The sequence below is a fragment of the Callionymus lyra genome, chromosome 2 (assembly GCF_982586985.1).
Source record: "Callionymus lyra chromosome 2, fCalLyr1.hap1.1, whole genome shotgun sequence".
Lineage (NCBI taxonomy): Eukaryota > Metazoa > Chordata > Actinopteri > Syngnathiformes > Callionymidae > Callionymus > Callionymus lyra.
In genome coordinates, this window is record NC_141819.1 from 23,267,797 (window position 1) to 23,285,794 (window position 17,998).

Consider the following 17,998-nt stretch of genomic DNA (forward strand, 5'->3'; position numbering starts at 1 on the left):
AAGACTAAACACTTAAAGCAGGTTTAAACTCATTTTCATAAGGGGACTGACTATATAATATACATTTTGAATTGCAAAACATTTGTTTTAATTCATTTGCATGGGAAATCACATTTTTAAACGTCAAATGTTTGTGGCTGACATCAATGGAGATGTTGTTTTGAAGTAAATGAAAATAAAAGTCCAGTGATACGGTAATGATTCTTTAATTACACAGCGAACATCAGAGACTGAGCGGCTCAGTCGAGTTCAGCTTCTGTCGCGTCACGTTCATCCTCACTGTTCGCTCTCTCGCCTCCAAAAATGTCTGTTGCTCAGAGTCTTAGAAAAGTGCCAACAAGTAACAACTTAGTTTCGTCTCATCTCCTCAGGAGAGTTTTTGCAAACCCGACAACATCCTCGTGAGTCCACGCGGTGATGCTTCGCCAGCAGGTGGCGCCACATGCAGCTGCAGCAGTGAATCAGAGGATGATCTCTGATGACAGAAAAAAAAGAAAGTATTATCAACATATTTGTTTACCTTGTGTTTATCTTCTGAAAAATAAACATAAAGTCTTTTATTCTGTTCTAAATAGAAAGTTAACGAGCGTGTTCTGAGAGTGAATCAGGTTCCACAGGTATAGCTGTCGTGCCAGTAAAACACTTTCCAAGAAATGTTCATTACCTGTGACCTGAGCAGCATGTGATTTCCTCCTGACTGCTCCAGTTAAATGAGATAAGACTCCACCCGTTTACCGTATTCACTCTTCCTCAACCGGCGCATTAACCTTTGAACATTTCCTTATCACCTTTAAAACCATTTGTCCTCAAGTCCTGACTCGCCTCCATCAGATCAACACTGACTCAGGCGTGCAGTCGTGAGTCAGCGACACGCCGGCTGGTCGGGGCACCGTCCCAGCAGGGATTTGTGCTGCTGGGAAGTGAAGGACGCGACCTACGATTTGAGACTAGACCACGATGACTGCAGAAGCCACAGCGTGTTTCTGCGGAGAACCTTTTGGGTTTTTTGTTTCTGCCGACTTTGCACTTATGTCAGACAAAACAAGAGGAGAATATGGTTCATAGTTTTTTTTTGTTCAAACTTGAAACATTCATGTTCAACTATCTCTGCGAGACTCTTTGACTTAAAGTAAAATCCCACAATTCAACTCCACATGTCGAGTGTTTTCATTCTGCCCCTGGGAAGACAGTAAAACTGTCAAACTATTAAACAGATCCTGCCGTTTCTAAAGTCTAACTAACGAATACATTCACTCTTACTTTCTATTATTAGTTACAATATATAAAAAGGTATAACTTTTTTTATTTTAGTACGCAATTATTCCTCTCAAAATAAATTTACCAAAAATTGAACATATATTTGAAATCAAATGTAATATTTACAGTTATTTTGATTAATTTATTTAAATAAAAATAAAATGTATTATGTTTTTTAATATATTTAATTAAACATATCTATGTAGGAAATGTCTGCCCGGTCATGCTCCAATATATATATATAAAACTCATCTGACTGAAACTAGGAAGAGTTCATCAGAAAACTAAAAGTGATAGTTCAGACAATATTTAAACTTCACTCCTGGCGACTAATGTTTAGAGTTAGTTTCAGAGTAATCTGAAATCTTTGGAATTTAAATGATCTGAAAATAATCCCAAACATCAGTCGCCACGAGGACGAGTAGAAAATGAGTGAAGTTCGAACATCAAAACGAGCGCTGGTACCGAGTTGAGGTCAGAGTTCACGCCGGTGTCGACACCTCAGAAGAAGTTCTTGATGAGCGGCGTGACCAGTTTGACCCAGAGCTTGACGTATCGGTTCGGCTGCTCGAACGTTTCTCTGGACACTTCGCTGGAGCGCTGGTACAACATCTGCTGCTCCTGAGGGGGGGGTGAGACAGGTCTTTAGAGAAACTAAAACACTGACTCAGCAGCGGCGGAACCAGAACTCGCCTCCCACAGCTGACTCTGCAGTTGCTCGTTCTCCGTCACTATGGCGATCTGGGCCTCCAGGTCACGGTGAACCGAGCGGTAGCCGAAGTTGGGAGAGCCGATGAGGGTGAGACAGGGCCGCGCCTGCCCCCCGAGGTAATACCACAGCCCTGCAGGAGGAAGACGTGCGTCACCACAACTGAAGCAGACACAGAATTCCCCCGCGCTCATCCAAAACCACGGAATGTGAGGTCATCAGAGTGAGCGAGCATGAAGGTTCTACTCTCACGCTCACGTCTCACCACAACAAGAGCCCGGCCCGACTCACTCGGGTCCAGACTTCACACACGAGGACTGCTGAACGCCAAAACAAAGAGTTCTCTGAAAATAAAACGCATGAAGATTCTGTCTGCACACCTTTGGCGTGGAAGGTCCAGAGGGCCCGGTGGTACTCGTGCAGGTGGATCCGCTTCTCCTGGCCCATCTGGCACACCTGCTCGTAGAACTGCCGGGCGATGTGGATGTAGGCGGCCGGGATGGCCCCGGCGAGGCCCTTGGCGCCGAAGAACCCGTTGACCTCCGGGGAGGCCGTGAGGATGTGGTACTTGGCTCCGGCGCCGAGCACCAGCCGCATGTAGGCCCGGGTCAGGTTGAAGTAGCCCGAGGTCAGGAAGACGGTGGAGTCGGACCGCGCGTCCGTCAGCAGGCGCTGGAGGAGCGACAGTGAGGTCCGTGAACGACAGAGACGCCGCCGCGGTCACAAACATCTTCAGCTCACCTTGGTCACCTGCTCGTCCACCTGGATGCCCAGAGGCTTCATCTGGACCAGAGGGAACACCCACGTGTCCTGCTCGTCCTCGGACTCCTCCGACCCCCCCGACAGCTGCTGTCGGACCTGAGCTGTGGTCAGCACCTGCATGATCCGAGCTCGAGCCGCCGTCGCAAAGTCTTCTCTTCCTCCTGGTTGCCAAGGAGACGGGCAGGTCCAATCACGTGACAGTCAAGTGTTCGCTCACTTTGATTGTGTTCATTCATATATTATATTGTACTTGAGAGTAACAAAGTACAAATACTTAAATATCTACCGAGTTATTTATACAGAGAACTTTTACCTCAAGTATATTCATGTTGATTGACACGGTGACTTATAAAGATGGCAGCATATTACTTTAAGTTTAAGTTTTTTAAGGATTTCTAGGAAATCCAATGAGTTTGATATATTGGAGCATGATGATGCTCGTTTAATTATGATGATGATAATGATCGTTTAGTATATTAAAAAAAACAAAAAAACATAATAAATTGTATTGTTTAAGAAAAAAAAATCTAAATAACTGTAAATATGATTTCAAATATATTTAAAATGTTCTGTCAATTTATTTTGAGAAGAATAATTGTGTACTAAAATCACAAACCTTTTTTATATGTTCCTTTTTACACGGTGACCAATAAAGATGGCAGCATTTAAGATAAGATAAGAAACTATACGATCAAAAGTGAAGGAATTTGATGGGAGTGTTTGTTGAAGGACAAATAAGGATGGATTAAGCCTCCAAGAATGAAAAGAAAATACTCAGACTGTGACAAAAATAAAAGAAAAATATGCAACACATTCTTTAAGGAGCGCCGGCTTCCTCATTTCACAAGTGACTGAGCTTTAGAAGCTTCATCGTGGACTGACGAGACAATCAGGCTGATTATCGCTGACATCTTACATTGTGTTTCCTTGAAGAAGACTTGACACACGAAACTTAACACCCTCAATTTACTGTATCAACTATTTCAGTCGGTTACATAAAAAGGTTGTATAATCTTTACAACTGCAGCTATAGAACAAAATATTTATAATAAAGTCTTCCATCCATCTATTAAACAAACACATACACTCTTCATCATCATCATCAGCATCATACAACACCTGCATTAAACCAACACTGTCCCTTTAAACCCTTTCAAAAGCTGCTTTTTATAGTCTTTTCTTTGTAGGTTGATGAGCTTTTATCAGAAATGTGTGTGTATCAGTGTGCGTTTCTCCAGTGTATCATCTTCCCACAACATCACAACTCTATTCCTGGTGTTTGTTACCGCTGTGGTCGAGTCCTGCTGCAGACATGAGGTCATTCAGCCTCAAACTGAGATCCCGGCAGCTGCTGCTCCAGTTACGGACAACGGCAGTTTGCTATTGTCAATCGTATTGTGTAAAATAAATACACAAATATTTGAACAGCGCTAGGCTGTGAGCACCGAGGAGTCATCGGGTATCATTACAATAAATGTAAAATAATTGAAACGGTTCTGACCGACACTCCTGAGAGACTGAACGACATGATGAATATCTTTTTTTTGGTGTATTTGATCTTGCATTGAGACCAACAACTATATTACACTAAACACTAAACTAGGTTAAAACGACTGACGTGTGTTCATGGAGTGCGTGTACCTTTATACGGGTGCACCATCCCCTCCAGCATGCTCACAGAGTCGTCCGACTGAAGCTGCAAGGAAGCGTCGCCCACAGCGTCCACCAGGCTGGAGAAGAAGTCGCACACCTCCCTGCAGTTCTCCAGCAGGACGTAGCGATCCTGGCGGTTGGTGAAGTACGAGTCGCTCAGGTTGGCGCTGAGGAAAACAACAGCAGCACAGGATTATTACAAGAGTAGCTCTGGTTTCGACCGATTTCTAGCTCCTCGGCTCGACGTACCCGCTGATAATAATGCTGTCATCGAACAGGTAGACTTTGATGTGCTGGACTCCGATGGTCTCGTTGAACCGTTGGGGCACCAGCAGTCGCAGGAGGCCCCGCAGGTCCGGGGTGTGGTACAGGGAAACGCGCATCTGTGAGGAGAAACGCTGCAGGAGCGGCAGCAGCATCGTCCTGGAGTTCACCGCACCTGCAGTGTCCCGGAGTTAGAGAGGAGGCGAGCGGCGGACAGACTTGCACCACAGACCTCTTGACCCTCGCGTGTAGTCCAGGAGGAGCGAGACCTTGAGTTTCGCAGAAGGACCTTCTTCTTGCGAGCGCTGGAGAGCTTCTTGCATACAGTCCACCTGCAGACAGAGTGATGCTGAACCTGAGGAGGCTCTAGATACACTTTCCTAAGATTGTCTTCTTTCCCCCAAACAACCTCAGTATGAATATGTTTGACATACAAAAAATACTCTATTAAAAAGGGTGGAAAAGTCAGACTTAAAGAACCTTGAAGATCAATCTAGAGTAGACCTTAAAAAAGGAGGAATAAATGTTAAAGGGCAACTAATGTGTTGATTTATGAGTCCGTTTGTACAAAACTATCTTTTTATTGAAATATTTACATTAGAAAATGTGATTAATCCCCGCCCACTGAAAATGGTTTCCTGGAGATTAAATCTTGTTTACTATAACCCCACCCACTCTGCTGTGATTGGTCAAACATCAATATTTGTCACGTAGCGTCATGAATCCAGGAAGTGTCCACCTCCAAGGGACTTGTGTATAAAGAAAGAAACGGGGCGTAATTTGCTATCGCAAGGTGAGTGAAGCCTATTTTTACGTCATAATGGACCCGACTCTCGAATAAATTCTTGTTTGCTAGGATTTCAGACGGGGAGAACTTTATAAAGCAATAAGTTCCAAACATGGTCATGATGAGAGACTTACTACATCTTGGAGAAGAAGACTTCAACATTTGAAACGTGTGAGTGAGTCAGTAGAGTTGGGTTTTCACATTAGTTACCCTTTAACATCAGTTGCGAATATTTCTACATCAGTTTTACAGTTTCGATCCGACCTTATGAGGGCAAAAGAACACGGTCAAAGCCATGCATGTGGCCCCTGAGCTGCACTTTGACCAGGTCTGCTCTAGAATGTACTTCACCAATAAAGTCAGGGACACGATTTCAGTTGAAAATGCATTTGTTCTTCTGTCTTGGTGATCATAAGTAAGTAAATTACAAAAAGATAGTATTAATTCACAAGGGAAAAGATTAATTATTTTATAAAATCAATCGAAAAAGGGAAAACAACATTTTTAAGGGAAAAGTGAAAATTAAAAGAGCAGATAGGTATAATCAATGATTTTAACAAAAAGACCCATTTTAACATGAAATATTCGTCATAAATCCTATGACTCATTTGCGTCAGGAAAACCACCTTGATTCAGAGAATTCATTTTGTCCCTAAAATGAAGTAAATACGTCTTCAGAGTTAAAATAGCGACAGCAGATGTTTCTCTCTCTGGTTTTCCTTGCATCTACGGTCACCACAAAAAATCCTTGAACGCGAGTCCAGACTGTGGTTTGTTCTGGTTCACAGTTGATGTGCCTCTGAGCATGAACAACAGTCACCAACAATTATGCGCACACACACACACACACACACAACACGGGTTCAAAAGTACAGACGCGTGTCTAGTATCTCTCACCGCTGAGATGGGCAAGGTCAAGGCACTTCCAAAGTAAAACATAAATAAATAAAAGTCAAGTATTCTCACCAGCTCCTGCTCCAGAGGTCCAGTTCCAAGGTAGAGAGACGCCAGCACCACTCTTCTCTCGGCTGTCCTGATCCGGGCCTGGTGGACATGAGCCGATCAACAGTGTCAGTGGAATCACCAAAGACTATGAATAAAAAATATTTAGCATTTTAGAGCCTTTTGGTGGCACAAAGTGTTTCAAGGTTTGCTATTCTTACAGCCAATACAAACAGGTCGTAGGAGAAAGCAAAGCTGACTCAGCAGTTTTTAATGTGACATCAATGACTTTGTTTGATCTATTTAATTTAGGATTTAATTGGAACACACACACCGAGCTGATGAATGTGTCGCCTAAACAACCTTAAAGATTCAATTCTCAGAATTTCTTTCTTGAAACATGCAGTTCAACAAATAGAGCATTACATATCTTTATCTACAACTTTAAGAGACAGAACCGTAAAGAACAACAGATTGAACCATCGTAAATAACACACCCTCTGCACTCCACCCACGTCTCATTGCAGGGAAAAGCATGAGGATGTTTCACAGAATAATTCAACGGACAAAAGACAAAGTCAGTATTAGCAACCATTTCCTCATTATTCTAAGGAGAGTGAAAACATTCCAGGGCTCTTTATGAGACATTTTTAATTTGTGTGGTAGAGGTTAAGGCTTAAATGTCAACACGGTGGTGTAGATGAGTTATTTAAAGTTTTATTTAAAAAAACAAAAAAAAACTGTCAACTTATTTTTCACAGTTGACAGTTTGTGTGAACTGTAAAGAAGAGCCGAGTCAGAATGAAGGAAGTCTTCTGAAGGTGAATTGTTTTCACGGGCCGAACAAAGGTCTAGTTGTTCTATTTAAAGACTAAGAAGCTTCACCTCCGATGTTTAAACTGTGGCTCAGTTGCTTAAGCATGTGCTCTACATTGAAAGATGAAAGCAATTTTGAAACAGAAATCTGGTAAAGTGACTCCTTCTATGCCCTTGAAAAGACTCGACAGCTCGTGGAATCAGGAGAATTCCAAAGTGGTGACACATCCCAGATGTAGGAACACACATGAAAATGCTGACGTCTATAGCATAAACATAACATTACGACTAAGCTTAGGCACTTGTGAGTTAAAAGAAAATGATTCATGGAAATGTGTTATCTGCAGACAGATGATTCTAATTTCTTAGGTCACGGAAAAGAAAGAGGGAAAAAGTGGAATATAACTGAAAAGACCTTTATGGCCTGGTAGAATTGGTCCGGGGATGTGAGAATGTGGACGTGGGTCCCTGACACCCTGAAAGCGGGCACGTGGTCGGCCATCCATCGGAAGTGTGGGCAGATGTGGTCTTTGCCGTGGGCTCCGGCTGACCTGGTGGGCGCAGTGTCGGCTTCAGCCAGCAGGGGAGCCAGCAGCAGCACAGAGGATCTGCAAGGGATGGATTATAATAATTATTTTGGTTTATTGTATTTATTTCACTTTATTCCAGTAAAATGCCATTTAATATGGACTCCATTATCAGCTGCATCATTATAAAAGAACCATCACGAGAGATAAATTTGATTTGACTAAAACACCTTATCAGGAGTCCACTATCAATGAGTGTTAACTCGACAATCGGGAAGTAGTTAAAGCCCATATATGATGGGTGGAATGTTATGAAGTCACTCTTCGGTTTATTGAGGCTCCACAGTTCGATCAAATTATGATAGCAATGGCTTCGTGCAAATAAACAATGGATAAATGGGTGTTTGTACATTGTTTAAGGTTGACGTACAAATACATCACTTCTAACTAGCCTGTCAACCTTAAATGAGTCTTAGAGTTGGATCTCTGGGCCTCAGGTTGTCACTAAACCTGTTGTTTAACTAGCTCCAATTTCCTTAAACAGTTTTTAATACTGAAGTTTATTTATAAACCACAAGTGTGTTTAGCATTTTAGTTTAGTTCAAGTATTACAATAAAACTTGACGTATTAACTTTATTCCATATTACACTCAGGGAACATGGAAATAGGGTAAAAATGCTATTAAAATAAATACATTTAAAAAAAATTTAAAAAAGGGTTATATTTCTGGTTAAAAATGGGCGAGGACTTGGTAACATAATCTGTTTTCATCCAGAACATTTAAATGAAAGAGACAATTGCAGGTCAAGAGATAAACACAAGACATATTTCTCCTCAACATTCTGTCTTATGGGAAGACTTCTTTTAAACGGCTACACTATTTCCTCACACAAAAGGTAGCCGTGTGTCAATCAGGTTCTTTAAAAAAAAAAAACTAAACCAGGAAAAACAAGTTCCTGATGGCTTTGTATAGGACCATTGTCAGGAAGAGGCTGACCGGAGGAACACTGCTCACACTGTTGTGTGAAATCTCACTGAACTCACAATTTCCCATCAGTGCAACGGAAGACCGTAAATCAACAACATCACAATACAGAAGTACACAATAGACAACTCAAACGAACACAAAGAGTGTTGTTGTACAATCCATTGTGAAATTAAAATTCTGTTTTCCTCATTGTTCTTTTAAACCTTGTCTATTAAAATATAAATTTGATCAGTCATTGTTTCCTTCTCTGCATCAGCAGTCATGTTCTACACAAACAGTCATTTAAAAATGATTTTATCAGCTTGGTTTTTTTAATATCTCGTTGATTTGATGTTTTATAAAACTAAAAGCCCATTTTTTTTACAATGTTAAAAAAAGTCAATTCCATTAAAGGACTAATAACTCAATGTTTTTTATGTAGCAACTGCTGTGTGTATCATGTGACCAACAGAAAAAGAAAAGAAAACATGAAATGCCAAATAGCACTGTTTTTGTCAGTTCAATGTCATATCTATTAATTTAAGAACTTAAGTGTTATTATTAAGAAAACGTGGAAAATATCCAGTTATCAGTTCTTAAATAAAACTCTGAAGATCATTTTTTCTTATAATTATATATTTTTAAAAAAATGACTTTTAGTTCCATCCATCCATGCACCAACCAGACATTAAGACAGAGGACAGTTGTCCCTGGGACAACAGCCACCATGTCACAGTTTAAAGCAAAGTACAGTCAATGTTTAAAAGTAAAGAAAAATGTGTTGAGTTTTCTAAAACCGAACATATTTGATTAAGAAGGGCCAGCAAACATGCCGTTATTCATGAATGTGGCAGAAGAACATTCCAGTATTAGCGAGAGTCACACTTTAATTTAATTTGCTACCGTTAACATACAAAAGTTAAAGTGAGAGTTGAACCAAAATTTAAACGTCATTTCTTATTTCCTACTCAACCTCATGTGGACTAATGGTTGGGTATATTGATCCGTTCCTTTTTAGAGTTATAGGTAAAAATGTTCATCCATCTAATGAAGTGACTGATGCTCAGTGGACAAAGTTCTTCCAAAAAGAAGCTTAAAAACATCCATTAAATATAGCGATATAAACTAGGAGTAAATTTATACTTGATATAAACTCGGGTAAATATCGCAACAGACTGTATGAGTTCTGGAAGCGCCACAATATTTAACCAGAGTACTATAGGTTTATATTGCTCGTTACTATTTAAACATCTGCCAGAAACAAGTGTCAAATATAGTATAATTTATATTTTTCTGGAACAAGTCTTCTCGTCAAGGCTTCAATACAAGATGGACATTACATAACATTCTAATACCTTTGCAGTGCTTGTCTGTAACAAGCCTCAACATGAGCAATTGATCATATTTAAAGCTTGTTTTCAGCTGAAGCTGCAAGGCCATCATCAAAAATATTGCGCACCTTGCAATGTGTTTGAATGACAAAAGACGTCAGGACGGGACAGAATGACTAGTATCATCATCCGCTACAAACAAACTTAAAATACACAGAGTTGTTTACGTTTTAAGACTTATTCGATAACTCTAAAAAGAGATGGATTAAATTAATTGACATGAAGACAGGTTTGCACAAAGCCCAAGGGCACCTGAAGATGAACTTTTAACAGTGGCCATCTTGTTGCACATTGACAACTTCCCTACTGCTCTGAATATAACACACTTGAACCAGTGAAGAATTATATTAAGGAGACTGTAAAGTTTTTAAGGGACATTGAAAGGGCCTTTTCATATTCTATCCTTTATGGCGATTCATTTTTATGTCATTTTAATCTGTCCCAAGATTCGAACGGACTCATGAAGTAATTATTTGAGTTAGTAAACTTCATCAACATTCGGAATGTAGTATTTTACGCGCATGGAAATATTAATGCGCATGCGTGTCTCACATGAGCTCAATGTCAGTCAATGTACTGGAGTCAATACTGGAGCTGACTTGACGACAACATCACGGTTATCGCCTATATATCTGGGTTTTAAAGTATTTGTTTTATTTCAGGAGCAACTGTCATGAAAACATGCTTTTATGTGAAGTCAAAACAGGAGCTACATGTAGCAACAAGGACACAACAGTCACATACAGCGTCAGACAAGCGTTTTATTTCACCGCTTTTCCTCTTACCTGCCTCGCCTGTCCCGGGCACGGAAAACTCTTTCTGACACCCTGGAGAAGACACCGGCGAGGACCGGAGAGTATACAGAATGTACTAGCCTCCTCCAGGACAAGGGAGCCGCCATCTTTGGTCGCAGCGCCTCCGCTGGTTTGAATCAACTCTATCGCTCCTGGACAGCGCCCCTCGTGGTCAACGCCATGAACAGACACAGGTTATCCTGAATACTTTAATATTGACTATTTAAATGTAGAGAACATGATTTGTTTGTCGTTAATATACTTGTTACTTCTCAGGAAAATCTTTCCAGCGTGTAGAAAGTGTGTGGGTGTAAATGATTATATGTTTGTGTTTTGTTTTTTTTGCTTTAATGGTTATGTTATTGATCTCTGATCAACCAGTTTCCAGTCAACCCTCATTACTTTGAAGTTAAGGAATTATTTCTTGTTTTCATTTCATTACTTTTTAATGTCAGACGCATTTGCTGTAATCATCACTCCTTGACTTTAATGCTGATAATGCTTTATAGCTTATTTATTTCACGCTACATCCTAATATTGATACTAAAAAATCATCTGTTATTATTAATATAACATTTTAGCAGTATGGAAATTACTAACATTCCCTTTGGTTATATTTTGTTTTTATAAATCATTTGCCAGGTCAATTATTAACATCAGTTTGCAATGTTTGTCCCAACAAACCAGACTCGGAGCGAAGTTTGGGCAACCTGGGTCATTCCTAAAATCCGGGAAGGTCCATTCATTACTTATTAAGTGGCATTACGGGAAGAAGAGGGCGTCAGTAAAACCCTTGAAGGAGCCAGGGTCTCAAGCTTGCAAGTTTATATGATTTATTTACTCCTTTTGTCTTTTTTTAAATTTTTTATAAATGGATGAACTATGTATCAAACAAAGCGTGTTTTGTCTTGATTAATTGACCTGCTCTTTAAAGACACCACAATAAACTTGGTTCTGTTTTTTCTATTGCTTATTTTGTGTGTTATCCTATTTCATTATTATATTCTCTAATGCCTCAACAAAACATCTTCACTGGCAATACAATGTTCGGATTCTGAAAAGTGATCATATTAAATATATGATATAACTTAATTTTTCCCGTCTCAGATAAAAAATAGTTTTACAAAATTAAGCAGAACATGAACACATTGATAAAGGTTATTATTCAAGACATAACTGTGTAATTATAATTCACACTATTATAATTAATATTATTGTTATAATAAGGATACAAATAGTTGTTGTCGCAGGATCATAGAAGGTGTAGTATTTTCTCTTAACCGCTCCATTGTTATTAGAATTCCCATAAGTGTGTGAAGATTGGACTTTGAGCTGTTGCCGTAAACTGTGTCAATCATCAGAGTCCACTAATAAAAATAACATTTTTTTTACGGCTCTGTTGTGAAGAACAAATCGTGTGTAACAGAGAATATTTTTCTGACTCGCCTCCAGAACAAATGTTTGACTACCTGCGTGCTAAAATATAAAATATGGTAATTGTGTCCAGCTTGTCGAGAATGGCTCCAGTACCAGGAAACGGCGCAGAACAGATCACGTGACTATTTATTGGCAATCGGCCCGAGGGCGCGTGCGTGTGCGCCCGCCGAGTGTGTGCGTGCGTGCACGCGGGAGCTGGCGCGTGCGCCGGTGATTCCAGTAAGGAGCCTGAAGTGAAGGGGGCGGGGCCTTACGGGCTTGACTCACTGGAAACAACCTCCGGTAACCTTCCGCCACAAACGGACGGACTCCCCCGGCAGGAGCTGGCGTCGCATTCCTCCGCGAAAGGAACGGAACCCATACAGTCTTTTGGATACTCGTCTTTTGGGATTTTAATGCCTGAGTTAATCGTTCAGCTAGCACTACTCTCGGGTAGTTTGCATTTCTGCTCCCTTCTCAACGAGCGCTTGTGGTGCGGAGCCGAACTCATCCGCAAGGTAAGTTGTGACTCTGCCGCCGTAAGAACGTAGTGCATCCTCCAAGTTCATGGTCCTGGAGACGACAAGTGTCACCGAGCGGATTTAAAATCCGGAGAAAAAATAGTGCTTTTAAAGCGCTGTAGCGGTTGAACTTCTAGCGGTTCTGTTATGGCGCCTCATCTGCTCAAAATTTCCCTCAAGCCTGTCTGGCTCCTCAGACATGTGTAACCAGAGACCGGGGACACTGTGGCGCGACCATGGGGGGGCAGATGAAGTCCTCTCAGTATGAGTGGGAGGAAAAAAAAAAGCGTGGTGTTGTGACCCCATTTCTGAAATCCCCTGTTGCGGTATGAACGATCGAAGACAATTGAAAGCAATCAGGATCCAGTTGCTGTCTGGCTGCAAGGTGCAGCAGGCTCCTGGGTTCAGGGGCCCATTCCTACTAAATATATCTCGGTCCTGTCCAGGCCTGTGCATATGTGTTTTGAGGGGTGTTAAAGTGGTCACCATGTTTACTGTCGTCTTCATAAATGCCATCTTCAGTAACGGGCTGTATCTGCCCCTCCAGCTCTGTCTAGGCGCTCTCTCCCAGCCCCTCTCTGGATGCATCAGACTCCTCTGCCCCGGGGCCCTGGACCCGGTGTGTGACCCCTGCGCCCTCACCCCAGTCCTCTTCGGTTTCCTCCCCCGCTTCTTCCGACCGCTGCCCACCTTTGCCCGACAGAACTCCTTCTCGGGGCCCCCTGCCTCCAGAAAAGGCAGAGGTAGGGGGCCATGGAGCCATGGTGACGACCACCCTACACAGCCCCCTCGCCATGACCAGTGTGACCCCTTCTCAAAGCCGGGTTCAGAGGTCGGATGTTAGCCCGCAACGTTATAAACCTTTCAGCTCTACTGCACACTACCAGCAGGTGAGTTACTGAAATATCTTCAAGTCTTCACCCTAATGACGATGACTTGTGTTCCAGGTGATGCGTTCACTACATAAGCTCCAGGAGAGCGGCTTCTACTGGGGCGCGGTGGGTGGACGGGAGGCCAGCTCCTTACTACGTTCCGAACCGCCGGGCACTTTTCTCATCCGAGACTCCTCAGACCACCACTACTTCTTCACCCTCTCGGTGCAGACCTCCCGCGGCACTAAGAACCTGCGCATCCACAGCGAAGGAGGGGGATTTTTCCTGCAGCCCGACGCCAAGTGCACCCAGGATTCCCCCCAGTTTGACTGTGTGCTCAAACTCATCGCATACTACATGGGAAAAGGTCCGACCGGAAGTAGCAGGGGCGCAGCGTGCGGAGAGAAGTCGGACGAGAACCAAACCAAGGGCTGCGGCGGTTATCTGATTCACACAGGCAACGAGAGGATCCCCCTCGAGTTGCTGCGGCCCCTTTCAAATTCTCTGTCGTCCCTGCAGCACATGTGCAGACGAACCCTGAACAATCGAGGCTTCGGAGAGTCGGGCCACTCGGAGCAACTACCGCAGACGCTTAGAGACTTCCTAGAGGAATACGATGCTCCCATTTGACTGACAGGAACTCGCTCAGTTCCACTGCATGGACCAGGGTGCTCGGGGGAGGCGGCACAGACCAGTGATCGACACGCGCACGTGAAGTGCGGGTGATCGGACGTAGACGTAGGTGCCAATGTGACGTTAGCGACCCTAAAAAAAAAAAAAAACAGCAGACAAAATCTACCTTTTTGATCACGGCCCAGGCGGAAGGACGGTCACGAGTATAGATCGTCTGCATGCCTCTCAAAAAAAAAAGTGGTCGATGGTTCGTTACGACTGACGCAGAGCAAAGCCTCGTAGAAGAGTGTTGGTCCATATTAGCCAACAGAAATACCTGTGAGTTTTCCTATGAAATGTCTCCTATTTCACTTTGACAGGTCGACACTTCTTGTTTGCCACAGTGTGAGGGAGAGCAGCAGACGCTCTTGACAGTGGAGATGCTGCTACGTTGATATAACAAGCCTTACCTAGGATTTCGCTCGATGAGACTGCTTATCAATTCAAGCTCGCCCCACTTGTGCAACTCCAGACATGGTGAAATCACATTTGAATGTATTGACGGTGACTTAACTTAAATGTAACATTAGGCCGGATATATGTTTGCCTTTGACAGTATGAACTTTAGCACTGTCGTAAAGAAACAGCTGAGACCAGCCACATCCTCTCTTGTTGCTTTTTCTCAGTCTTGAAAAAAAATCAGACGTCGCTTGGTTTTAGCGTTGAGTTCATCTGAATCGAGTGGTCTTGAGTCCCCCATACATGTCAAGGTGCCTTAGAAAGCCCTTCGCAGCTCATCATTTTAATATATCACAAGACCGTTTGTAGTTGCTATGTGTAGTGCAAATACACTTTGAATTATTGGTGAATGCTAAAAGAAAGGTCTTTAAAAGTGTCTTTTCTGCCTAGTAGTGTTCATACATTTACGTACATTTTTTGCCATCTGAAGCTTCTCAGCAGCAACTGCTTTTCCAGCAGATTTTAAGACAGATGTGCACAAGTAGCAAAATGTCACCACTAGCTTGAAGCAAACTTTGGTCCATCCCAATTGTTGACAGTTTTGTTGTGGATCATACGATATGAGATAGAATAGCATATTCATATGTACTTAGGAGTCTAATTTGCCCTTCATTTTTTGATCAAATTCTAAAAAAAAAAAAACACTACAGCATTTTTCTCTTCCTCCTGCTAGTTGCTAAATTGTCATCCACTCTCTCTGGCCCAGACTTGACAGTGACACTGAACAGCCATTTTTGCAGAGACAAAATCTTGTTACTCAGACAAAAGCGTTGGCGTGGGACCAAACACAAGAGCAGAAGTCTTGTTTTTGACGTGCTTAAAAAAAAAAGTGTACACTGATGGTATCAAGTGCAGGGAAGGGTGAAAAGGGGTGGAGGTTGTTTTCTAAGAAAGGAACAGAACAGATAGTTTTTGGTGTACAACAAAGCATTGAACTTTCTTTCACACCATTGTGGTTTTCCATCAAAGCTATCAAAAATGCAGATTTCTTTGTCGTCTTAACAATGATTGTAGTCATTAATTTTCATTGGTAAATTAACAGAGTCGGAAAGTGGGATCTGATCGTCAATTATAAGTCTTGTAACGGCAACCTTCCACTTGACTACATTTTAAGTGTCAAACTGTGAGGTCTAGAGCTGGAATTAACTTCTACTACTACTTCTAATTTCTACTAAAGTGTGATTTATTATAAATGTTTGGGTGGGGTTTCATAGCCACTCAACCCAATAACCATTTTTAGAATTGGGACTTATATTTTTTATTGGAAAATTTTGTTTTTTTTAATGATTTAAACTCATGTTTTCTTTTGGTTAACCATGCTAGACACATGACGAAAAACGTAACATTTATACAGACAAAAAACGTAATGTGTCGGTATCGATCACTTGTGGCTTCTTCAAGTGTATTCAAACCATACAATCAAATTATTGCTGACTCTTTTACGAAACCAGTAAAGGCTTTAGATCAATGGGTTCCTCTCTCAAGCGGATTTACTGCCCTACTCAGCAACTTCAGTGATCTTGGTTAAGGCGTCAAAATTGAATTAGGTAGACTGGGGGATGATGACCAAGCAAAAAATGAAGCTATCGAGATCTGACATAAGCTTTCGTTAAATGTTTCTTTTTTGTTTAGAAAACTGCCTTTGTTTACTTGTGTGTGCATCTGGCTCATGTTGTGTTTGGGTGTTTCCCTCCCTACCAAAAACTGTAGTATAATAGCTTGTGTGTGGAACAGTTTTAATCTTCCTGTCATCAATTCTAAAGAGGGAATGCGTCAGCTGAATGTCAAGGGAATACACCTCTTCCCAAAAGTCGTTCTTTTTTATATAAAATGCCTTTTGTTAAAAGAAATGTCAAGACTCAAGAGTTGATTGAAGAAAAAAAAAAAAGTTGTCAGATTTCGGTCTTGTTCTCCTGCATCACGTTGTACATGTGTAGCATCCAGTGGTCGTCACGTGTCTCGATCATTTGTCTTTTATAAAGACTCTCTTAAGAAATAAGGCTGGCCACAAGTCTGGCAAAAACAAGCTGTAATACCTGAAATGACATTACAAAAGAAAAAAATAAATGAAAAAGGAACGTTGCACATATTTATATTTCTAAGATATTTCAGTAATTTATATTAAAGAGCACTATTTTTACAAAAGTGAAATCTTTTTTGTCTGAGAGTCTTTCTGTGCCTTGTTTTCTGACTTTCCCATTTCTACTGTGTCCATTTGAGCTTAAGAAACTGTCATGATATTAACAGTTATTGTACATTTTGTCCTTAAAAGGTTGCATGTATAGCAGCATTACGTAACATTTAAAAAAAAAAATCTTATCTGTTAAGATCGTTTAATTTGAAGAGTCATGACTCACAGTAGAACTCTCAAGCTATTATTGTAAATATGTTCTTCACTACACAACCTTGGCTTGAAGACCCGCGAGGCTTTAAATGTCTGCATGATCGTCACGATAGCCTGACGGACACCTTCAGACTGCCGTGCCAGTCGTCCAGACGAAGTTGTGTAGTAAACAGAAGTGAGAATATATGGAAATAGTCACTGCACAAGTCATGGCTGTTAAAAATAAAACAAGATCATCTCATAAAACATCATCATTAATGGTATACAACAAGTCACAATACACAAGAAAGCAGTTCACGCAACATAAGATGTTGTTTTTTTTCAATTTTGATTGTGGACTTCGCTTTGGGATTTTGATTTAATAGCCACCTGAGATTCAAAACATGTAGTCTAGTTTGGTCCTTAAGAGTATTTTATGTCATTACTAACATTCAGGTAAGCAAGTCTACATGTTCCACAGCAAGTTCTCCACCTGTCCTACGATACTAAAGTCATCTCAAGATGTTCAAAATGAAGTATTTTCTTTATCCACGAGTAGCAATGGAAACCCATCGACCTTAAACATCCTGGTGAGTTTGAATTTATTTGGCATCACTTTGTTTTGATTTCTTTCTAAAAGTTTGGTGCTCAGTTGTCTACGCTGGTGGAGACTTTCCATCTGTAGCAAATCATCTCTTTGTTACCTCCTCTAATAAGTCACCCATGTCTTAGTGAAACATCAGCCACCAGGATACTCACTTCAACCACCAACATGAGTAAGAAGATACTGCTGGCAGTAAGAAAAGTGCGCTTTAGGTCAAGAATGTTTTTAGTCTAATTTAAATTCCGAAAGTGTCGTTTTTAA

At 41.3% G+C, this 17,998-nt stretch overlaps 2 protein-coding genes across 2 annotated transcripts; one reads left to right on the forward strand and one right to left on the reverse strand.

Annotated features, from left to right (window-relative positions):
- Window positions 1–64: 64 nt before the first annotated feature.
- pgs1 (phosphatidylglycerophosphate synthase 1) lies at window positions 65–11,496 on the reverse strand. The gene is made up of 11 exons (XM_087784172.1): window positions 10,862–11,496; window positions 7,606–7,798; window positions 6,399–6,476; window positions 4,878–4,977; window positions 4,631–4,820; window positions 4,370–4,548; window positions 2,708–2,889; window positions 2,347–2,638; window positions 1,951–2,099; window positions 1,723–1,878; window positions 65–475 (listed from the first exon to the last, which is right to left on the reverse strand). The coding sequence occupies exons 1-10, from the start codon at window positions 10,975–10,977 to the stop codon at window positions 1,759–1,761; spliced, it is 1,599 nt and encodes a 532-aa protein (XP_087640298.1). The 5' UTR covers window positions 10,978–11,496; the 3' UTR covers window positions 65–475; window positions 1,723–1,758.
- A 1,117-nt stretch (window positions 11,497–12,613) lies between these two features.
- Window positions 12,614–16,961, forward strand: socs3b (suppressor of cytokine signaling 3b). The gene is made up of 3 exons (XM_087784173.1): window positions 12,614–12,804; window positions 13,355–13,697; window positions 13,755–16,961. Exons 2-3 carry the CDS (start codon window positions 13,569–13,571, stop codon window positions 14,307–14,309), a joined length of 684 nt encoding a protein of 227 aa, XP_087640299.1. The 5' UTR covers window positions 12,614–12,804; window positions 13,355–13,568; the 3' UTR covers window positions 14,310–16,961.
- Window positions 16,962–17,998: the final 1,037 nt, after the last annotated feature.

Excerpts from the sequence above, each read along its gene's own strand:
- pgs1 (XM_087784172.1), bottom strand. The coding sequence starts at position 10,977 with ATGGCGGCTCCCTTGTCCTGGAGGAGGCTAGTACATTCTGTATACTCT. Across the intron at positions 4,978-6,398 it reads GACCTCTGGAGCAGGAGCTG|GTGGACTGTATGCAAGAAGC; the intron begins GTGAGAATACTT and ends CTCTGTCTGCAG. Across the intron at positions 1,879-1,950 it reads TGCAGAGTCAGCTGTGGGAG|GAGCAGCAGATGTTGTACCA; the intron begins GCGAGTTCTGGT and ends CCCCCCCCTCAG.
- socs3b (XM_087784173.1), top strand. The coding sequence starts at position 13,569 with ATGGTGACGACCACCCTACACAGCCCCCTCGCCATGACCAGTGTGACC. Across the intron at positions 13,698-13,754 it reads CTACTGCACACTACCAGCAG|GTGATGCGTTCACTACATAA; the intron begins GTGAGTTACTGA and ends CTTGTGTTCCAG.